The sequence below is a fragment of the Neophocaena asiaeorientalis genome, unplaced genomic scaffold (assembly GCF_003031525.2).
Source record: "Neophocaena asiaeorientalis asiaeorientalis breed wild unplaced genomic scaffold, Neophocaena_asiaeorientalis_V1.1 scaffold684, whole genome shotgun sequence".
NCBI lineage: Eukaryota > Metazoa > Chordata > Mammalia > Artiodactyla > Phocoenidae > Neophocaena > Neophocaena asiaeorientalis.
Window position 1 is genome coordinate 2,019,344 of NW_020174048.1, and position 23,899 is coordinate 2,043,242.

The following is a 23,899-nucleotide window of genomic DNA, read 5'->3' on the forward strand; positions in this document are numbered from 1 at the left end:
GCAGCGTTGTCAGGAAGATAGAGGCTTTGTGGGAACCGCAGAACACAGAGCAGTGAACACGGCTTAGATGCTAGCCCGAGGTCAGCAGTCTGCAAGGGTTACAGGGTGACGATTGAGGTAGCTTGGGGATCCGTACACCTTTTTTTCTAAAAGTGAACAGAGCCCTCTAATGCCATCTAAATCCAGCATGTGTTTTCTAGTATCCATGGGATTTAAAGTTATAGCTGTAGAGTGGATACCCTGGAAATCCAATATAACAGAGGAAACGCTACCTGCTTTTTTATTAAAATTGTGGAACACAAGATGAAAAGAGTCACGGAGAGCTATCAGAGCACGGTGCTTCAGCATCTAACGAAGCCCCCTGGAAGTTGTCAGGATGTGTCCCATAAACGACGCTCAGCGGAAGGTCGCTTTGCTTGGAGTTAACTTAAGCCCTGCAGGTGCATCTGAAAAATTGCGCGTGTGTCTGGGACTTGAAGGATGATTAGCTGCCGTCCAAGATGCAGACCAGATAAACACACCAGCGTAACTAGACTTGAGTGGAGGAGAGATCTGTACACACAGGAATGGGTACAGGCCATCATGAGCAGGAAAGTACATTTTGCTGAAATCTGATTCTAATCAGAAAAACAGCCTGAGAACACAACACCTCTTACTGCTTCTGGTGGAGTAGGCGGGAAAAACCTGGACTGGATTGAGGAGGGCCCTGGGAGGTGTTTCTTGCAGTCACAGGGCGAACGAGCTGGAGCGTGCACCTCCAGGCCTGAAAGGATTCAAGGCCTTTCCGATAAAGTAGATACTTTAAGAAACGTGATTCACGTCTAATATAATGCCCTTTTCAGATGCGGGAACATGTTAAACCGCAAGAGATAAGTTTATGAGAGGCCTGATTTGGCCTGTTTTGTTTCAGATTTCCCACCAGTATAAAATTCCTTACAACTTATAGGATTCAGGATTCTGAAATCAGAACAGCAGTTTGTATGTTCGGTGGTGGCTGAACAAAGATGAGAGATCGCTTTGGATTGCTGGTTGTCCAGAGTCTCTGTGGGCGTTAACGTAAACACTCTCTTAAGAAGGAAAAAAGACTATTTTTAAGCAAAATGGATAACTACAATTGGTCCATTGTGCCCAAACCCCTTTTTTTTTTTTTTTTTGAAAAAAAGGACTACATGCTAAATGGATTTCTAGTAAACTAATTTGAGCACAGAGAACAGTAGGGGAGGGAAGACGAGCATCTCATCTTAATTAACAGGGAAACTAAGTTGCATTTTGTGGAGCCAGAAAGGGACTGTAGATAAACCCAGAATGAAGATCCACTTTTACTGAACTCACGTTTACGCGTAGACATTTGTCTGTGATGCTCCTAAATAAAAAGTTCACGGGAGATAAGTGTTGTCTGAGAGCATGATTTATGGAAGGAAGACTTGCAAAGCATTTCTTTGAAGATAAAATGGAAAATGAACTTCCTGAGTCATTGGGTGTGCTGCCCTGACTCTCGGAAGTGGCCGTGTTTCCACATCCAGCTCCTTGGGTTCTGCGTGGAAAAACTTAACGAGTTACACTGAAGTGGAACCATTCGGGGTCCCTTGGGGGGTAGCGTTTGGTATTTGGAGAGGTGGTGACAAAGAGGTAAGGTCCCAGCAGTGTTTGATGGTTGTTTCCAATAGAATTGGGGATGGCGGTGGGATTTCAGTGGTGGAGCCAGTTAAAAAGTTAGCACGCCTTAGATTGACACAGATGGGTGTGTATGTATTTGTAGGTCCTGCAGAGCAGGTACAAATTTAACTCGAAACTATGCATCTTACTTGGGAGCAGGGAGAAGGTTACCTACCCTGTGTTTTGTGGGTGTGTTTGGGAAAAAATACAACCAATCTTTAGAGTATTGTTGTTTGGGAACTGAAACTATGCTACTGGAGTCACTGTGCTTTAAAACCACTTTTTAAAATGAACTTTATATATTTGGTCGTTAGGGTTATAGATCGGTGTGTACCATAAACTGTGCTATTTTGCTATTTTTCTTTAGTGGGGTTTTTGTTCTAGAATTGGTTTACGTGCAGGTACAAGGCAGATTAGATAAGAATTACCCCGAAAGCATCTGTATTTAAATTTGTTCCATAAAAGGACTGTTTATTCACCTCCCACAGTGAAAGAATCAAGGGATGAGAGAGCAACACAATTGTTTCTGAAGGGGCAACAGAGTCACAAGGCACGTTTAAAAGTATTGTCTGTTGAAGTCTTAAAGCAAGGGGCTTGAATATTTTTAGAACTCCAAGGAGATGACTTGACAAACCACACACGCTTTATTTTTCCTGTCGTGCAAGCTTTTCTGCTTTGGTTGGCTAGCTCTTGTCATAATAAGGTAATCCGTGCCCTGTTCCCACCCCGTTCCCAGGAACAGACAACTAAGGTGCTAATGAAAACACACACAGGCTTTCCTGAATGGAAGTCACATGACTTGTTCTAGTTCCTTTATTGAAAGAGAAACCTTTACCAAAATAGTACTTCGGAGCAGGAAGCAGGGTGTGTGGAACACTAGCCCAGGAATCAGGAAGCCAGGTGTCTAGTTGCTGTGCTGTGTGAGTCACGTGCGAGAGAGGAAAGCCATTTAATCCCTCTTTCTCACTTTCTCTGTCTGTAGAATGGGGTCCTTATAACCCTCTCCTCCTGTGTGCTCAGGGCCCCTGGGAGGCCCAGGAGGTTGTCAACATCCGGAGCTGTTCAGCTCCTCTAAAGAAACGTGTTAATAAATCCAGCGATGCTACTGATACTTATGTACAGGAAAGACACTTTTGTAAACGGGTGTTCTTAAATTAAAAACCAGGATGCTCAAAGTTGTCTGAACGTGGAGCCGGTACCTTCCTAAGAAATTCAGGCCTTCTCTGTTTTGGTGGCTGGTTTTACTCCAGTCTCCGAGAACCATTGTTTTTTCCCCCTCTTTGTTTCACTTGAGACTTTTCTTTTCCTAGATAATTATCAATTGTCACGAAGTAGTGTTTTAAATTACAGAGTAAAATAACAATTAAGGAAAAGAGCATTCCCATCCTGAAACTACATCAGGACCGTACTTTCTGATGACCTTTTGCGACGTGGTTGTAAGAGATAGTGTCAAGATGAAAAACGTGTAACTGGAATATAGATTTTTTAAAATTGACAGTATTGCTCCTAATATGGGGCGCCTTATGAGAAAAGCAGAACCCTTAGACTGTTAGTTGCTGAATCGGCCATTGTTTGGCCTGGGGCTTCAGTCTTCAGGGTTGATTTAATGAGGGTGATCACTCCTGCCCTGTTTTGATTTGACTGGTTGTCAAACTGGGTAGGAAAACCTCCAGCGTTTCTTTTGTTCTTCCACAGGCCCACTAACCCCCAGAAGAGGAATTTTCATAGGTAATTAATGCTTTATTTTCTTTAGAACTCTTAGTATTAAAATGAATCTCTTTCTGAAAAGAACTTGCGAAAGTTTCAGGACCAGCACAGGGATAATGGGTTTTCTGTTAAAATTCCCACTAATGCGTTTTCTGTAGAAGCAGAGTCCCAAGAGCCGGTTAACTTTTGGTATCAGATTTGGCAAGTGGAGAGGGTTTTTTGTTTTGTTTTTTTGGGTAGCGCAGAATCAGGTGTTCCCATTTCACCTCAGAAACTTAAGGGAAAATGTACCTTGACTCCTTTATCTGCTTTGCCAAGTACACCAAGTTGGGGAAGCTCGGAGGGAAGGGGCCCAGCGTGCCCGTCCCCACAGCCCGGTCTTCACTGGGGCTCCTGTGATAGGTGAATTTTCTTCAGACTTTATCTACTGCAGACATGAGCAGAATGCATGTTTCCATACAAGTTGGGCAAGGCCTTTGAATGCTGGCATTCTTATCCACCAAACGGAATTTTCTGAACCTCCAAGATCAGTGGATATAAACATGTTATCGATCAGGTGGTAGGTTTTATGAGAATAGCCACATTTCAATGGGAAGATTCTTTCTGTATTCGTTTCATTAATTTGAACGTATTCTTCAAGGTGGCAGTGATTATTCTGAATCACTCCAGGTCGATTATTGTAGACAGAGTTCAGCGGTAGATTTTTTCTGAAGAGAACTGGTGAAGTCATCACTCAAGATGGAGGAAATGCTGAGGCTGCTCATTGCTCCTGAAATTTCTTTGTAGATGTGGCTGCAGAGACTTACATGAACTGTGCGCTGAAATAACGGGCACAGAAGAAAGCGTGAATAGAGCTGGGGTCTGTTGGACACTAGCATTTCACTCTGGGTGCGAATAACACAAGGTGCTTCTGTGCTTGGCCGTCTCCTTTAATTGAATTCGTTGCGTCAGAATGGAATTCATTGCATTCTGCTGAAATGGAGTTGGGTTGAGACTTACAGGCTGCACGTTTACAAATGATAACAGCGGTTAAGTTAGCGGCTCTGAATGTCTTTTCTATTGGACTAGGAAATGTTAACTTTGTATCAGGTCGCTTTTACCTGTCCAGAGACTTCGTAAAAGTTGATCAGGCGAACGTGTCTTCAGACTTGGCCCAGTTTTCTTACGCCATACGTGATATTTATGCCCAGAGATGCGATTTGCTTATGGTGGTTTTACTGAAATTTGGAATATTTGGTCAAATATTGTGATCCATGATACACCTTAAAGATGAATGATTACGTGTACGGCATTTTGTAAATACTGGGCTTTTTAGTATCAGTTTTAAAGAGTACCAAATTCGGGGGAAATAAATAATTACTATTTTGGGGTGGGGTGTGTGTGTGTGTATACATGTGTGTAGCTTCATAATATCTCATCCAGTTGTGCTCCAAGAGGCTGGATGTGGGTATTATTTTCATAATTGAAGCTCCAATACTGAATAAGAATGTGTTCTCTAATCGCGTTAAAACGTTATAACCTTAAGTATAACTATAGTTTTACTGTTACTTTAATCGATCCATATGGTATTGTTAGTACAACTGCTTGAGTGAGTTACTATGGTATAGTACTAAATTTCAATCTTTCCAATGTGAAAAAAATAGGTATTATGATAGAGTTCATTAGATTAGTGATTTTAATGATTACCTTAAAATCCATATGTATAGCTCAAGAATGACTTAACACTTTTGCATAGAATCAGTGCATAGTCTTTAATATTTATGAATGCAACACAGGGCTTTCTCTATGCAAATTCAAAAGTACTTACTTAAATCCACCCATCTTTTGCCTCCAAATTATAAGTGTAACTAACAATCCCCAAAACTTGGTGGACAGTGAATGATTTTGAAAGAATGCTACTAAAGTCGATGAGATGGATGAAAACGTAACCGTTGTTCTGATCAATATTGAAAGATAATTGCATGCCCCTCTCCCCTTTCAATCAAAAGAAGTGTTTAAAATCCAAAAAGTTTTTTTTTTTTCCACTTTATAGGGTTAAGACATTTTCATACATAAAGTCTCACGTAATACTCCAAAAGCCGTGTGTCATAGGAGGGCCGCCTGGATCTCCATTTTTGGAACGAGGAACCTGCAGCTTAGAGAGTCCCAGTGACTTGCCTGGGAATCCCTGAGACAGAAAAGGGTAGTGATGGGTTGAACCACACGAAGATGCTGTTGTACCAGTACTCTTTATTTTATATCCCATCTTATCCAAGTCCTACACACTGTCTACTTTGGAAGCTCATATACAATAGTGACCTTGGGATTTTACTGTCGATCGGCCTTAGGCAGCTTTCAAGTTAGCAGCTGGGTTTTTATTTCACTTGGTGGCAGTAACTTAATTTCTCTCTCTTTTCTTCCACACGTTATTCATTCAGAGTAAGATGGGGACAGCTAAAAGCAGGAAGACTGGACAATAAAGGAAAGCTCTGTCATTTTTTTAAAATGTATTTATTTTATTTTCTAATTTTTATTGTAGTACAGTTGATTTACAAGGTCATGTTAGTTTCAGAAAGCTCCCTCTTTTTTTTGTTTTTGGTGTTTATTTGATGTGGACCACTTTTAAAGTCTTTATTGACTTTGTTGCAATATTGCTTCTGTTTTATGTTTGGGTTTTTTGGCCGCGAGGCATGTGGGATCTTAGCTCCCTGACCAGGAATCGTACCCGCACCCCCTGCATTGGAAGGCAAAATCTTAACCACTGGACCACCAGGGAAGTCCCCTTCATTTTTAAAACTGTTTTCCACACCTGCCAGTTGGAAGAGCTCAGGATTCGACATTGTTTTCAGAGCTCTTGTGATGTTGGTGAATTTTAGAGCTGAATCAAAATGTTGGTTGGTCGTCTCTTCTGGGGCCTCTCAGGCTCTCTTCCTGGACTTCCAGTGGTCTGCAGAGTTGGAAAACTTATATTCCTCCAGCTGTCTTTGTTTCAGTAAAGCAAACTGTATATCGTACATGATAAGATACCCCCCCACCCCCCACAACACTAAATGCTTGAAAACTCTCTCCACACAGAGTGGGGACAGGAAAAAAAAATACAAGGTCATTTTGAGGGAGAGGAGTTGAGAACCATCCGTCTAATGTAACTCATTTTAAGGTTGTGAAGACAGAGGCCGAGGGAGGTCGTGCGTCTTTTCCAAGGTCACTGATTTAATTAGCGGGTAGAGATGTTTGTAAATATTATCAGGAAAGAATACGGTTTGCTCTGTCTCTGTGGGCCTTTGTGTGGAGATGAATACCTTTCTCCTAGGATATGGCCTGTTCCCTCTAGAATGATTTATTGTTTGTAGAAGTGCTATTTGTTTTTTGATTTGGGAGCCTTGCAGGAAATGGCTTCATGCATATGCTACAAGGTATGCTGGTGGACAGAACTAGAGGAAAGCAGACACTTGAATAAGGAAGAATGCTGTAAGTTAGAGAAATAGGCTACTGATGCCCACGTGGGCAGTGTTTTCTGATGTGGCAGAAGGGTGAAGGCCTGGCAGACATTTAAGATCATGTGCTTACTTGTGTTTAAAAAAAAAAAAAGAAAAGAGGAAGAAAGAAAATTCTTGGGATAATTCAAATCGAAAGGCCTCTGTGATCTGGGAAAATGTAAGTCATTTTTCTTTATCAGTGGGTCATCCTGGGGCCCTGATCTGACATCTAATGGGGCTGTGTTTTCATTCATTCCTTGAGGGGTCCTTAAGATGCATTTCTTCTCTAAGTGAAATACCCTATACTCGTCATTATGAATAAGGCCATTAGCAGTCTCCTAAGAAGCTGTTTCATGACGAGTCATCACTCTATTTGATGATGAGTCTATTTGAAAACGAACCATTTTAGAATTTGCCTAAGGACCCATGAATAATCAGGGGTTGCTAGGTGGTGATCTTCTGGGGAGTGGATTATCTCACCGGTGCCCTTCTTGTTTTTAAGATCTTCTATTTTTTTCCGAGAAAAAACTTACTTCATTGTTATGGGATGAAAAATGGTTTTTCAGAAGGCACTGCCTTCCTAAGATGTGATTCTAACCCCCCTTTGAAAGGCATAAAAGAAGACATAAACGTAACAGCTCACACAACAGCTATCCATGTTTGAAAAAGCGTGGTCGGGAATCTATAGCCTTGTGCTCTGGGGAGTGGTTCAGGGCTGTGTTTACACGAGCTGCCAGTCTCTCCAGCATCCGCAGAGAGAGCACTTCCTTCCTAGCAGACGGCCACACGCCTGCCATTAGAAGCCACGCGCGCCAGTAATCCACCCAGCATCGCTGGCGGCCAGCGGCGCAGGGTAACAAAACGGGAATGCTTGTCCCCCTGTCAGGAATGAATGGAGTGATGAAACTGCTTCTCAGGAGAAGAAGAAAGCAAAGCTCAGAGGACCCTGTCAGGGGGCATTGGCTCTGTGGAGCACTTTCCCAGTTAGGTGGAAAGCGGACGGGAATAAAGATGCTGATGTGCTATGTGGGGAGTGTTTGTAAGTAAACCCGGTAGTCTTTCCCCGGATGAGGTCTGGATCCCTTCTGTGAAAACTTGTCTTCCTCGGAGGACCTGGGACGGAGCTCTTCCTGGCCCCGTGCTAGTGATGGAAAGCAACTGAAAATAGAGGCTGAGCTCAGTGACCGTCTGGTGCCCGTGGATCCCCAGGTCGTAGAAGCCTCCCCAACCTGTCATGTGAGTGACGCAGCCGTTTTCTGCCCTGCCAGGCCCAGCTCAGGCCCCCTGTGGTCCCCTGCTTCTTTCTTCCTGGAGGGCTTCTGGAGCCCAACGTGGGTGGATGAATGGATGGATGGATAGACGGATGGACGGATGGATGGAGGGAATTGTCAGCTGGGGGAGAAGTTTTGGAAACAGGCCAGGACGTTCTTACTAAATTTAAAAACTGTGCATATAGTATTTTAGAAACTCCAGGCAGTAAGCAGGATTAAACAGGGCATGGACTAGAGGGTGCTGTGCACATTGATTTTGTTTGAAAATCAGAGATGGACGTACAGCCAGAGCTCCTGAAGTACTAAGGCAACAAGAACTCCTAGAAGAGGAAAGTGGTCAGTTTCTTATACCACAGCCTGGATGCATTTTTTTAAAAGATAATTTGCTACTGTGATTTGTGGTGGTGTTATGCTTCTGTTTTATTCTTGTATGATGCAGGTAATTTAAAAAATGTTTTCCAGCATGAAAGGGACCTAAACTAATACTTTTGGTATTATGCAAATGAAACAAAACAAATCCATGAGCTACTCATAAGCTCTTCCAGTTATATCAAATTTTTTAAACAAATACTTTATCAAATATTTATATCAAATAAGTTTGGTGAAACTTAGTTCACCAATTAGACTTATAAGAAATGTACAGTTCAGCTGAAAATATTTAGGTGCGTTTTTGCAAAGTATCTTAGTTGCGAAACAGCAAAATCTGTATTTCTTCTTTCTTTAGAATATTATAAAACCAGAGTGGACGTTTATCTCAGTCAGTTTCAGAAAACTCACTTTAACTGGTTGAATAAACAAAAATTTAAACTTTTAATAATGAACTGTGTGGAAATATTCGATATGAAATATTGATCCACTTCTATAAATACAAACATTCATGAATTTTGAAACAGTTTTTCGATTTTATTTATTTTGACAAGTTTTTGAAATGAACATTTTCTTTTCAAGTTGAAAGTTTGCAGTAGCTTCCAAATACTGATAGATTCTGACATTTTGGTGCTGAGGGTCATAATCAAAATTGTAAAGACGCAGTAGCACGGACAGATCTTAATTCCATTTTACCTCTTACTGTTATTTGTGGTTTAGCTTGTGGGTAGTGCTGGTTTATGAGTAGATTTAGTTCTCAATGAAATAAGCACCGCAGTAAAATACCCAAGTTTAACCCAAGTTAAACGTGTGGAGCGTTCAACTCAGTTCCTAGAATAACTCTGGGTTAAGCATGCATCTTCACGAGTTTGGAGTCCGTGCCGTTCAGCTGGAATGTTCAGAATTCATCTCTGAATTTATTCTTGAGCCGTTCTTGGCCAAAGACACAGGATGGGCTGTCCCTGCTGGGACTGCAGGTGTCCTTGCTGGAAAAGTCTGGTGGAACCACTCAAACGTGTAGTGCCCCAGTGCCACACACACGCTTGGGGTCCATCCAGTGAGGTGGAATTTCCACATCAGTTTTCTCCTCCAAGAAACCACAGGTTTGATCTTGCTGGGCCCCGGCTCCGAGCTGTCAGCCTCTCTGAGCTCTGGGTAGCCTCGCCTCAGAACTCCCAGTATCTCTCTGTGTGCTCTGTCTTTGCTGTTAGCCTTTGGATTCCAGAAACTTCACGAGGTTAGTGGACTCCCTCTCGCGTACCTTCTGAGGCTTCCCTGCTCACCCTCAGCTCTTGCCAAAGAAGGACGCTCACCTGTAGTCTGTGTGATGGGAAGCATGCGTAGCTGCAAAGCTGAGAAAACTCACACGTAAGATGTGCTCAGTGCTGCTGCCTGTCCGTGAGAAGCCAACATTTCGATTTTAGTTCGTTTTTTTCCTCATAAATGATCCACAGACATTTCATGTGATCACAGTTCTATTTAGAGTGTAGGCTTCAAAATTGCTTAATTTTCAGACGTCCTATTAATTTCCAAGTAGAGTTCTGTTTTCTTAAGACACACCTGAAACCACGTGCAGGCAGCTCTGAGCCTTTTTAAAAAGTGTGTGTTTTATCTGTTTTTCCCCAAAAAAAGCCAACAAAGAAATGATAGGAACTTCCCTTAAGGGCTCCTTGGGAGGATAGAAAGGTGGCCTGTGGGGCAGGAGAGACAGAGGCGGGAAAGGTTAGCATCTTCCTTCAGCTTTCAGATTTAACCAAATGGTTACGTTTTCTTATTTTTTCATTACAGAGATGCTAATTGTGACATGTTGCATACTTTAAAACTATTTCACCCATTTGAAAAAAAATTACAGCTCAGGCTAGAAAGAAAGAGGTTTGGCTTCCAAGCTAAAACAAACAAAGAAAAAACAACCCAAAACCAAAAGTACCGAATCTTCAAGCCTACCTTTGAAACAAGGAAATAAATGTAATGATGACATGTGTTCGGAGCATGAAGTAGTGTAGGTAGTAACAAGTGCTCCAGAAAACAAAGCAGGGAAGAGAGAGGGAGAAGGTGGAGAGGAAGCAAGTCCTATAGATATTTAGGGGGAGAGTCATATGAGCAAAGGGAGTGACTAACTGTGCAAAGGCCCTGGGGCAGAAAGTTGCTGGTGTGTCCCAGGATCAGAAGGAGACCCGTGTAGCTGACCAAGAGGGAGCAGGGAGAGAGTAGCAGGTGATGAGAAGGAACTAACAATGAAACGTGACGTGTAGAGCCTGGTCAACCAGTGTAAAGACTTTGTTCATGTTCAACAGCGAAGATGGAAAATATAGTTTCTTTGGAACAGTATGTGAAGTGTTTAAAAACTTTTCATATCATTTCGCCATAGCATCTTTTTCCACTTAGTGTGGTATATGTCAACTCCTGACTTTCTTTCTCAAAAACATGATGTAAAAGGTGAAAAGACCTGAAAGTTTCTGGGGGAAGGAATATGCTGAGATGTTATTGCACTGGGGAAGGCAGAGGGAAATTGTCACAAGATAAACAGTGCCATCAAAGCACAAGTGTCTGGTCGTGGAATTACATGCTCGGTTGCACAGACGTTATTTGTAAAGCACCTTATAACATGTTTAGATGGTGTTTCATCCTCAGAACCTCCAAGGAGGGAACGTTCTTGCCCTTACCCTTATTTTTTAAAGGAACCACCCGAGGGTGAAGGGGTCTAGCAGTGGACCTCAGGGGAGCCTCTGCCGGGCTGTAGGGAACTATGCTCTGGTCGGCTCGCTGCTTCCTGGTTCTGTGTCTTCTCAGAACCCCCAGTGGCTTCCTTTGAAAAACTGGGTCAGTTACTCCCAACTCCCCCTCCCCAGGGCATCCATCCACACAGTGTGCTTTCCGGTAAGGAGCGTGAAATTCAGGCTCTGCAACAAATTGATTTTCTTCATCAGCTGATTGGGAAACTAAAATGATAGAAAAGTCATTATTCCATGTATTTCATGGAGATTGGGCCTCAACGTGGAAGCACCGATGGGGGTGAGCTTGGAGTTAAGGGGGGTAAGACGTCCAGAAAAGCTAGTACCGCGTGTGGATAAAGACCCTCCCCTTCTTCTAGCCTTTCTGTGGAGAAACCGCACCCTTAGTACGTGGACTTTATGGCTATTTGTAGCTTATGTCACTTTAAGGACTTGACATGTGTTTAGGTCTACCTTCAGAACATAAGCTCGGTTTTACTTAATTTTTCTGAGATACCTAAAAAAGGGATGGCCTGCATGAAGTGTCTTGAAGCTCATCCATTCAAACGAGAAAAATGACGATCCCATCTAATTATTTATTTCTACTGTATTAGTAGTCGTTCCTCCTTGTAGGGGTTGCTATTACTTTGTCCAGACCGGAAGTGTGAAATTTGCATTTTCTCTGTCCAGTGTATATTTTAGGAAACACGCTTATGCTCGTGGGTCTCTTAAAGTCATTCTTCAGAATTTGATGTGTAAGGAGTCAGAGCAGGAAGGGGTGGATGGCGGGAGGCTGCGTGTTCACGTTGGGGGGAGGTCTGTGACCAACACCCAGGGTCTCAGAGGGGACACATGGCTGGGGGGGCTGTGCTTCCCCCTCTGTGTCTGCCACTCTCGCCCTACAAGCAGATTGCTAGCATAGACTTGTAAATAACTTGATTCACGTGTAGTCTTGTCAGATCTGTGCAAAATGTGTGAAGTACGGGCAAGTCAAATAAGGCTCCAATTCAAGCTTATCTCCAAAGAATGATAATGGCTAAATATTAATATTTCTTTATGTGAGCCTATTGAAACAACCAATTTGTAAATATAGTAAAAGTTACAATGAATGGGCAAGTTTATTCTGCTTCTTCTGTTTCGGTCACTTTGAAGCCTACGCCCCATTCATGTTCAGTTCCATACAACGAGTAGATTTTGCAGAATGGCCAGCTGCCCTCTAAGGAGAATGGAGAAAATAAGTTATTTTATGTTAATTCATAGAGACCGAGTGTCACAGAATCATAGCGCTGCTAAATGTGAAAAGGCGGAAGTGATCTCTCCGGACAGGACATCCCTGTCTGCGTGATGCTTTTCTGGAGGGGAGGGGCCTGTGTGTGTGATGTATTGGGTGTCACTGTGGTCTATCAAGTGGTCGTCTGCTCAGTCTGGAGTTTGTGTTTTTGATTCCTAAAGAGGTGGTTGGGAAGGCATGTCTTCTTTAAATCCATTCTTAAAAGTCATAGAGAGGGCTTCCCTGGTGGCGCAGTGGTTGAGGGTCCGCCTGCCGATGCAGGGGACACGGGTTCGTGCCCTGTTCCGGGAGGATCCCACATGCCGCAGAGCAGCTGGGCCCGTGAGCCATGGCCGCTGAGCCTGCGCGTCCGGAGCCTGTGCTCCGCAACGGGAGAGGCCACAACGGTGAGAGGCCCGCGTGCCGCAAAAAAAGAAAAAAAGCCATAGACAAACCCTGCCCAGCTTTTGGAGCCCGGGAAGGTTTTCGTGTCAATCAGTAAGAAATGCCGTCTTTACACCGGATGGATGGATCGTTTCCCACCTTTCCAAGCCTTCAGCAGTTTGGGAAGCTGACTTTATGTCGCTGGGTATTTTGGTCCTGCCCTCTGCCTTCTCCCTGGAAAAGAGGGAAGGATGAGATGGGTTTGTGATCAGGGGTGTCCCAGCAGCGTCCCCCTGTGTGTCACCGTGTGGACAGGACTGGGTGCCCTCCAGCCCCGGGCATGAAGGCCTCCCACCTGGGGGCAGCGGCAGGCACCTCCCTGCTCCGTGTCTGACAGCTGGTGGCCCTGGGCACTCCAGGAGGGGGCTGGGGGGCCAAAGTTTCCAACCACAGGTTTCTGCGGATCTCCCGATGCCACGATGAAAGTCCCGGGTCTGAGGCCCCTGGTGTGCAGGGTCCCTCCCAGCAAACGAGCAAGTAGAATGTCTAGGTTGGGCTCTGACAAGTCTGCACAAGTTCTCTTCAGCAGGTGTACCCAGCTGAGGCTCAAGTTGTGAAGGACATTAAAAACATTTCAGCATTTGGGCGGAACGAGCGTGCAGGGCGGCTTCACCTGGCTGGTCCGGGCACTGCCTGCCGGGGAAGCTGGGGGTGGTCTGCAGCCTGGGGCACCGGGGCCTGGGACCCCCTGGCCCCGCTTTCCTGGGAAGGCGTGGCTGTCGGCGGCTGCTGTCTTACTTTACTTTTTAGCAAATGCACTTCATAAAGATGGTCTGTAACTTCGCACGTTCCACTCTTCATTCCTGAAATTTCAATCAGGGGTACTCCATTTGGATGTAAATCGCTCTCTTCGGCCACAGAGGAATTTACAGAGGAATTTAAATGTCTGTCTGCATTATGGGACACCGCCGTGTGTGACCCCCCGAGAGAATAGGAATAGAGGTCCTGGGGCCCGTGGCCCCGCCTAGCTGGGGCCCCGCCGGCCGCTGGCATCTTGCTCGCGGGCCCTGCGATGCGGAGAGGGATGTGTGCGTTCACCGGTGATGCAGAGACACGTGCTGCCTGTGCACGAGGCGTGCAGAAAGCACCCAGGCAGGGTGCTCTGGGCAGGGTCTGAGAACTGTTAGGTTTAAATGGCCCTGAGTTACCCCCCCCCCAAAAAAAACCACACATTTCTGCTTCTGTTCCGCTTCTAGCCAATGAAAACAAGTTTATTCACTTTTTGCCCCCGAGAGCTCTTCGCCCTGGTGTTTGTGCATCCGTGGCTTGTTTACTTACTGCTTGAAGTTGCAGTTGCTGGTGACGTCATTCATGGGTGTAGTTTTGAATGGAGGAGACGCCGTGACGGCAGATGGATGTACTCAGAGATTCCCAGTGCACAGGGCTGCCAGGCCTGGGGCTTTGTCATTCACAGTGCAGTGTGTGGTTACCCGTGTACATCATTGAAAGGGGCGGGAAGAAGGCAGAAGGACCCGGCCCCAAGGTGCACATCCTGCCAGCAGCACCTGCTTACCGTGTGTGGAAAAAACAATTTTTGTGTGTGTATATATGCTTTTCCTGTTTGTACTACTTAGTCATATACTGTATGCATAAAACCTCTTTTGGTAGTTTCCCCATGCCCAGTGAGAAACCTAGGGCAGAAGAATAATGTCCCCATTTTCCTAACAGGGAACAGCCTGGTGGGTGCTGCCTGCTGGGCCTGGGGACCCCGACTCTGGTGAGGCCAGTGGCTCTCCACACTCGCATGTCCTTGAGCCGTGGGGACGGTTGCCCTGAGTCCCTCCTGAGCTCCCCGCAAGGCTCCTGAGGTGACCGGTGGTAGGAATGGGTGTCCACCTGTGCCAGGGCAAAGGACACGGCCCTCAGCCTCCTCATTGCTGGGAGATCCTGCATCTCAATGTAAAGGCCAGGTGTATGTCTGCACGAGGTGTGTTCTTTCCCCCGAGCCAGGACGCTGGCGTCCGTATCAGTGAGGTGTCATCCATGGGAGGGAATGTACTCGCAGTCTGGAGGCGGGGGCTGCTCAGGCCCTGTGGGTCTGTGCCCAGCAAGACAGCTCGGGGCACTGGCTGGGCTGGTGGTGGGTCACAATATGTTTCCCCCGATTTTTTCTAATCCTTGCTTTTTTCTTTTTTTTCTGTGATGACAGACAAGCACTTCACAAATACCGTTTTCAGAACATTTCCAAATTATTGCATTATCATTATGTATAAATGAGAGTAAATTTCAGATTCCTGAAGGTGTGCCTTTTTAACTGTCCTCACAAGTACGTTTCCTATTAGTGACGTTCTAGAGGTAATTTGAGTTACATTTGGCGTAATTTCAGGCTTCCAGAAAATGCTTATTTCAGTCTCAATAATAAAAACAAAAAAGGTATCAAATTATAAAACGAAGAAAACCCAGTAGCAACTCTTAAATATTTAAATATTCGAAGGAAAGAACGGTTCATTTGAAATGATACCTAACAGGATATCTGGGGTTGGATATATTTTGAACAAACTGTTATTCTACATTCCCTTAAATTTATAGCAAAACTTTAATATTTAGGTTTGAGAACCTCAGACAGACACAATATAGACATTTTTATAGTGTACAAAAATATACCCCTGAGGGAGAATTACACCGTTCATAGGATATTTGCAATTCTAACGCAAGTTCCATCACTTGGCCCAAATGTTGTTCCAGGGGGTAGGAACATAATGCTTATGGTCACATTCTCAAATGACTCAAGCAAGAGAAGAGATTTGGGCCCTTTCTGAGTTGCGGATCTATCATATATAAATTTACTTATTATGTTCAAGTTGAAAGAGTAGTACTGTAGGATATATTTAGTAATAATGAGATTTATTTGGTACTATGGTATTATGCATGGAATATCAAGTGGAAGAGTAAGGGAAACTAATTCCTAAAGTGTGTGCTAGCTTCATAAATGATTTTATGACTTGCTTCCTCCTCCGTAGGGTGTGTAACAGGATAGCAGGCTTTTAAGTCAATGGGATTGCATCTCTGAAGCACGTAAGCCTGCCGATAATTTTCAGAGGGGGTATCAATTAGTCTCCAGGTGTAACCCGCAGATGGAAATGTGTGTTGTAACTTTCACAAATTTACCCTTCTTTCTCCTCCTTGTCTTCCTCGTGTCCTGGGACACAATGTCTCTGTCACCATCACTCACCTCCACTGTTAAAGTGAGAAACAGCCGTGTCCAAGTGAGTGAATGAACGTGGCTGTGTTCCAATAAAACTTTATTTCCAGAAACAGGCAAGGACCTGATTTGGCCGTACTCTGCTGACCTCTCTCTTAGAAGGCCACTCTCGTGTGAGACGACAAAGGTTTTCTTTTCTCTTGGGCCTCAGACAGTCCTAAAGTTCTGTGCTCCTTTAGAAGATTTTATTCTGCTTTTCTGCCTATGAGACATGGCATGAACCACATGGGTTTTTCTTTCTCTTTAGCTCGTCAGAGCTTCGTGAAGGACCTAACAGGCAGGTGCTGTATGCTGGGGACCGAGGTGGTCCAGGCCCTTGACCAGCAGGAGAGAGGTGCACGAAGCAGAAACGCACAGTTTGCAGGGTTCGGTGTCTTTGGGGAGTTGATAAACAGCTGATGGTACCGTGTAAAGGTTTAAACTCCAGGACCCAAATGGAAGTTCCAGACCTCCTCTCACTCCTTCCCGAGTCCTCCCGTCTTTTATTTGCAAAAATGGGGGCTGCATTGTCGGCCCCCAGGGCAGCAGTGAGGAAAGTTCTGGGAGAAGTTAAGGATCGTCCTTTCCTGCTGATCAGCTCCAAGGCAGCGGGCAAGTCACCAAGGCTTCCTCATCCGGTTTTTACCTAGAAAAGGTCTAACGTTTCATAATTTAAGAGAAGGGTCCACCAGCAATTTAAGGACATTTTTGCCTCTCGGGTGTTTGCGTTAGGGCATGATAATAGTTCTCCGATGATGCTAGAAAACTCTTAAAAGGGTAGCTTCCAGGATCCACACACCAGGCTTTTCAATAACAAACAGAAAAGGAATGGATACTTAAGTATTACAACATAAAGTTGGTGTAGGCTATTCACTATAAAGTTTATGCTGGTTGCTGTGGGTGAAACTTGGACAATGGGGGGAAATTTGAAGTGCGATAACAGTCTAGGACACCTGATTGCTCTAGTCTTTGGTGATTAAGACAGGGTCTTATGTGAAGGATTAAACAAGAGCTGAAGAAAGAGAGATGCCTTTCATTAACCGCAGCCTCACGTGAGAACTTGGTTGTCTCATCCTGTTTCACGTTGTGTCATTAGCATCAAGTTGCAACTTGATGCTGGGAAATGTCTTCAATAACAAGCATTCCGGATGAAATGATTTTAATTGTCAGTGGAAATGATGAGCTCAACTCCAAGAAGCTTCTGAATCTTTCACGAGTCGGGTTGGTGAAGTCAGTTACTGAGCCTGCTTGTCCTGGGAAACCTGTGCTTCCATATTTTCCTTTCAAGTTACTTTTTTTTTTTCCACTTGCAAAGTTCAAGTAACCGTTTTTCTTAGAATCCCTGGCTTGTTATCACACCCGACCTTACTTTTTTTTTGGTATATTCTAAGAGTGTTTTTGCTTCTAGTAAAGTGAGGAGATACTGAATTATCAGGTTGACTTTTCTAGGAATTTCTCATGTAACAGAAAAGTTTATTTTCTCCCGTCATTCTGTGTTTAACATAAAAAGTCTCAATGGACCTGAAGGACATGTTTGGGCTCACCATAGGGTTTATTTTTTTTTTTTCCCAATCATAGTTGCTACTAGAAATATAAATTTTAATCTTAAGAAGTATAATGTTTCATTTTTGTCATGCACGTAAGTGTCTGCACTGGTCCTCGTTCAGATCTGCCTGAAAGTAGTAAGTCATTGGTACCTGCTACGTGGGTTTGCTGTCTGTTTTGTCCACTGCTGCTCATCCAAGGCCCATGAGACCAGGCCCCGTTCCCTCCTGCTGTGTCATGGAGCCCCACGTGGGACTCTGTCTGCATCCAAACCCAAGTAATCATAAGAAATCATTTAAAAAAAGAGCCGTGAGCCAGAACATGCTCCCAGAATGCTGCTTGAGTTTATTTGCCAGAGCACATTTACCGATTTATTTCTAAAACCTCGACCTGACACTCACTGCATTTTCCACTGAAGTGTTTGCGATCTTGGAGGCCAGCTCGGCGGTGGTGTGATGTGGCCGTGTTCTGACATCCGAGCCTTCCGTGGCTAGGGAGCTTCCCCACTGGGCTCAAGGACAGAGTTTTCCAGTGATTGTTTTCTTTTTCTTTCCTTTTTTTTTTTTTTTTTGTAAAATAGAGCAAATTGGAGGTGGGGCCTTTGTTGGCAACACCCGGGCTCATTTGCATTCTGATTGGTCTTTTAAATGGAAGAGAAAGGGCAGAATTAGCGCTGGTCCCTAGGGAGTTAGGGTAACTGCATAAGGGACTGTATCCCTCATATGAACGTCATTTGTCATATGTCACAGAGTGAAAAGGAAGAGGATAGCTGGGCTGCGTGACACGCCATATGGAACAACGTCAATCTTTGTGCTGAAAGTTTTTTTTTTTTTCAATCAAATAACTCTAGATTGATGCGTTCCATGAATGAGTTTCTTTATGAAGCAATGTCTAGGCTACAGAACAGTACGGTGTGTAATTATACCACAAATGCAATGTGTATCAATAAATTTAAATTATTTTAGAAGCATTACATCTAGGAGCAGATTCAGAACTGGTGCATGTTACTCTGTAATTTTCACCAGCAACACACGGTTCTGGCCTTTATTTCTTCTTTGTGTCGCCCCTGTACCCTCACAGTTCAGAGAACGTCTCCCATCTTAATGATATTCACCGTGGAGGAATTGTGAAATTAATCTCTGGTTCTTTGCCTCTAGTAGAATTAACATAGGTCATAAAATAAATAAAATTTTGCTGGAATCTCATCGTTACGAAGCACACATATTTAACAGTTGAGTGTGATGGGCTAGCAGTGTTGGAAGATTTTTTTTTTCTAGTTGGCTGAAGCAGACTAATTTTCAGCGGGAGGAGTAATTTAACTTACTTTAGAAGTAACTAAATAAAAGGCAAAAGTGGGCTCACATTCCCAGGTCCGCGCTCCTGCCTCCGTCCCCTTCTTCCTGGGATGCGGGATGGAGCGACAGCAGTGAGAGGCGGCTCGTGGCAGGCGGGTCTGGCTTTGCTGGCTGGCTGCTCGCCTGGCCGCAGAGAGTCTGCTTGCTTGACGCACTTGAGCCCCGAATCCCAGGCATCTTCCCCGAGTGGCCCCCTCCCGGTGATCCTAGGTCGGGATTCTTGCTGGGGTGCGTGCAGGAGGATCTCCCCATGAGTTGGGGGTGAACCCAAGAGGTTTCAGTGGCAGGTGACTTGGGTGGCATGGACTGAAGTTCGGAGGCTCTCTGCCTCGCGGTGTCCGTCCAAGGCCACTGTTATCTGACCCAGTAGGAGACAGATTGCATCCACGTTGGGTTGATGTGTTGGCTCCAGGGCACATCTATACACTTAGATATGTGAAGCACGGCACAGCTCTCGCCCAGACATCTGTCTCTGAGCTGGTGGCCGTCCTCTTTCTGGTCTCCTTGGCCTGAGGCTGCTCACGTCCTTCCCACGTGCCGTGAACGAATCCCCCTCCCTGTGATGGTACCTGTGTGTGCGTGCACGCTCAGCCTCCCTCCCCAGTCATCCGTGGCTCTCCCTGGCCATGTGTGGGACCACATCCCTGGCCCTTCCCTTCTGTGGAAGCCTGGGGCTGCTCGGCCCACGGCTCAGCATCTTAGGGGACCATGTTCCTTACTGTCCCCACATCAAGTTGACTCACTGGGTGGCCGACAGCCCGAATCTCTCTTGTGCCCTTGGAAGAGCTTTCTTCTCCCTTTGCTGGTAACTGCAGCCGAGCATCCTTCAGAATGCAGGTGTTTGCAGAGGGCAGCACACCTTTGAAAGAGTTGCTTCCTTCTCTGCCCAGAAAACAGCTGTCACGTGACTCCCATTCTCTACCTCATCATTCTCCCATGTGCCTCCCAGAGGCCCTGCACCGGAGCAGAATTGGAAGTAACGTTGAAAGGTCATTGTGTGAATAAATGCATGAATTATTTCCTTGCTTCTTTTCTTTCATAATGCTAGTGCTTAGAAATTAAGGTTTTGACAATTGTGTTGTTTGTGCTTCAAAGAAATGGAGTTACACATTCAACTTGATTAGAGCTCATGACGGTCTAGCAATAAAGCATCCTTAAACACAGAGCAAAAATGTCCGTGGCCCTATGAGTTTGCAGTAAAGGAACGTAAGTTTTTCAGCAATAATTAACTCTGTGTGTTTGAGTTTGAGGGATTAAAGAATTTACTTGCTTAGCTGTTTTCAAGGTAATGGGGTTTTAGCGTTAACAGGAGACCATTAGGTACATTTAGCTAAAAATAAAATAAACTCTGAATAGAAACCTGAAAGTGGACCCACAGGGTAGTACTACCTCTAGGGTGGCCGTCAGGTTCTTTTCACAGTCAGGGCCTGAGTGACAAAGTGCAAACTCATTTAGGGTGAGACTCAAGTCCGGGTGGATTTTAGCAAATGCTGTATTTATTAAGGGACGCTAACCTTCAGGTTCTCACCAGAGTCTCTTAGGGCCGTAGAAAACACAATAATGAATAAAATAGCTGGAGACACGTCTTCCCTTCGGAGGAACTTTGGGACCCTGTTCTCCATTAAGTTTCACGTGCTGAACAGTTTACTTGTTACGTTTCTGAAAGGACGTAAGCTTTTTTAAAAATAATGAAGTGGCACTGCCTCAAAATGTCACATTGTAGGGAACTCCTGAAAACGTCATAAAAAGGTACAGTATTTATGTTGCGTGTAGACAGCACGTGTCTACACAGGCTCTTGTTTGGGTTCTGCTGGGCTACAGAGCAGGTGCTTCCTCTTGGCTGTGGGATACTGGAAGTTTCTCTCTTGCTGGGATTAGTCCTCTGAACTCAAGATGGACAGAAAAGAAGTAGACACACAAAAAAAGCAAATCCAGGAGTGTGGTGAGCGCCGAGCGCAGAATTCTGCGTGATTTTAGAGGAATATTCAGAGGTGCCGGTTAAGCAAAGGAAGACACTGCTCTGTTTACGGTGGGGCGTGACCCACCGGGCACGCATGTGACCAAGTAGTTACCAGCATGGGGAGTGATGAACCACTTGGCATTTTTGTTTAAAAGCCAAGAGGCTTAAAAAGAAAAAAAAGGCAGTATGCTGTGAAATGTCAGTCAGTCTCTCCAGTTGGTGTGTCCTCTAAAGGGACAAACACATCCAGTAAAAATATGCTGAAAACATTGGGGACTGGGAAAAAGTTAAGGAAGTTGGATCTTTCAGCCCAGAAAGAGGGGAGCACTTGAAGCTGGTGAGGGTCCTGCTGGCTCCGCCCAAGGGCAGAGGAAGCGGGTGTGTAACGGGGGCTTATTTTTGAATCTTGGGTCGTTTTAGCAACAGGATAGAGTACCCAGTGGGAAGGGTTTTCCGAGGGCAGAAGTGTGAACATATTACTTCTCCCACTTTCTTACCACGACCCACATTGGCATTATCCGTGTAGCTGAGAACACGCGGTGACACGTGGCGTGGTTTTCATCCTCTCCGCAGCCCTGTGAGGAAAGCAGTGGTTTCTCCCCCTCTGTCCACACGGAGAACTGAGACCTGGGCATTTAAGGGGCCGTTGCCAGGTCGCTCAGCCCCTCTCCCAAGGGTAGAATCATGAATGGTTTTCTTGCATTGAAAACGTGAACCTCACTTTATGGATCTCACAACTCACTGTAAACCCAGTCGCCCTGCTCCTGGGGAAACCGAAGGGGAGTTTACCCATTGAACTTGTCTCTGGAAAACGGAATGAGGAAAAGTTTGTTTCCCAAAGTGGATCATTTCCTGAAAGTGACACAGATGGTAAAGGAGGGTTGAGAGGGACCTCGTCTCCCGCAGTAGGATGGCTCTGTGTGCACAGCGGTGCCGCTGACTTCTTTTCTTCCTCTTTCAGAGTGAAGATCTGCCTGGCTTTATCCCCGTGACGACACACATCAGAGAAAAACGTGAACAGAAGATGCTCAGCATTTTTTTAAAATCTGAAGCTGCTCAGTTTCCTTTTGAATCTGAGTGATTACCGCGTGTGGACGCCTCTGGATTAGACGTGGAACCATCTCTATCCCTCGTTCCCACAGGGGGCATTCATCCTTGTGCTGGTCGTGTTGTGTTTTGTTTTTCGACAAAATTAGCGGAAGGAGTGATTCACGAGAAAATTGGACGTTTTCATCAGCCTTTTCCGTTGTGGCCAGTGTCTTAATTTCTCCTTAATTTTCATTTTGGCAAAGCAGATATATCCCTCAGCATGCTAGGAGATTCTACCAATTCGCATTAAAGTGGTAAAATCTGGTATTTACTGGCATCCTCTCAAAACTACCACCGTCCTACCTCAGTTCCAGGTGAAGCCAGATCGGCGTGGTCAGGGGCCGGCAGGACGTCTGGGTACCTAGAGTCCCAGCGCGGTCATCTGCCTCATGGAACAGGCCCGGTACACAGCTGCTTGTCAGACTCCAACCCAGGTACCTGCGTGTTTACTCACAGACAGAGCCCAGCGTGGGACTGACGTTTCCCAACGGAGATGAAATTTGAGATTGGACTTTGAAGGTGGATGGATAAATGATAATTATTATATGTAACTGAAGCAACCTACTTTGGAAAACCATCAGCTGTACTGGGGGATGGGGGGGTGGGAGGGGCGGGTTCTGGGAAGGGGGTGAGTATCTCTTTTTACCTTTAACAGACTTGTTTAATCTTCTCTCTGTAGATGTTTATGTAGGTACTTCAAATTGCAAACGCCTTTGATCCTATTTACAAGCTCAAACGTCTCTGCTATCCTTAATCCTGAGCTTGCATTTCTCTAACCAAAAATTCACGTAGGCATGCTAGCGGTTCAAGGCTGGTCAAGGGTTTGGCAGATTTCTTTTAAAATGTATTATCTTTACTATGATGCTATTGTGTCTGGCAACGAGGCTGCCCTCAACAACAGCCACACACACACACACACACACACACAGGAACTGATAAAAGAGGCATTCTGGCCCCTATGTTATTAATAGACCAGGAAGAAGAAAAACAATCTTACAGTACATGTTACTTGTGAAAAAAGTTCCCGACAAGGCTACCCCTATTGCACATGTTTTCAGTGTGCTGAAAGTATCGGTGTGGTGGTAGTTACCGCGGGTGTCGGGGAGAACCGCTGCCCTTGACCTGCAGGATGTCACGGCATCTCTCTGCTGCCTTGACACGTCGGGGGAGATCTAGAGCCCCCCTCCCGTGTCTGGGTCCCCAGTGCCTCTTCTCTGAGAGTCCTGTAGAGGTTACACGAATTCATTGGAGATACGAGTTGGGGTTTTTTTTTTTGGGGGGGGTGGGAGAAAAATATATATAAATATATAGATAGATATCACTATAGAATAATGCATTCATAAAATGAGGCTTTTCTAGAGGAAGACCAAAAAATTCAATGTCTTAAACATGTATTTAATCGCAATGCAAAAGTCTTTCTCCTGCCATGCTGACCTTTTAGAACAGAGGATTGTACCGCAAGACAAAGTTGAATGTAAAGTGATTGCCCTGAGCATTTTCCAAGTTTCACTTTTCTAGAGAATCACACAGCACGACAGTGCGTAAACTATACCACGTTAGTTTGATGGTCATTTTCAGTGTGTAATATAGAGAGACTTTATTAAAATGTATAAAATGTCCTAAAGTTTTGGTTTAGTTTTGGGACTCGGGATGGATGGAGTTGCTATGGAAACCACCCCCCCACACACACACACACCCCCGTAGATAGGACTGAACGTGGGCGCTGCCGATCGCAGTGTCTGACTCGTATTTAAGTAGCTCTCCCCATTCTTCACGTGGTCCTGCCACCCTTCCCATGGTTCATGTTCCTCCTGCAACTTTAAACAAGCGAAGTAAAAAGTTGATAATATACTAAATTTTCTTCTATCCTGTACATTTCAAAAAAAAAA

General features: G+C 44.8%; 1 protein-coding gene across 1 annotated transcript in view; it reads left to right on the forward strand.

Annotated features, from left to right (window-relative positions):
• The window catches only part of IRS2 (insulin receptor substrate 2), a 26,119-nt gene extending 3,523 nt beyond the window's left edge, over positions 1–22,596 (forward strand). The window contains exon 3 of the mRNA XM_024754024.1: positions 21,883–22,596. Within this exon, the coding sequence (XP_024609792.1) occupies positions 21,883–21,887 (5 nt within the window). The 3' untranslated portion in view covers positions 21,888–22,596. The remainder of the gene's footprint in view (positions 1–21,882) is intronic.
• The last annotated feature ends 1,303 nt before the right edge of the window (positions 22,597–23,899 follow it).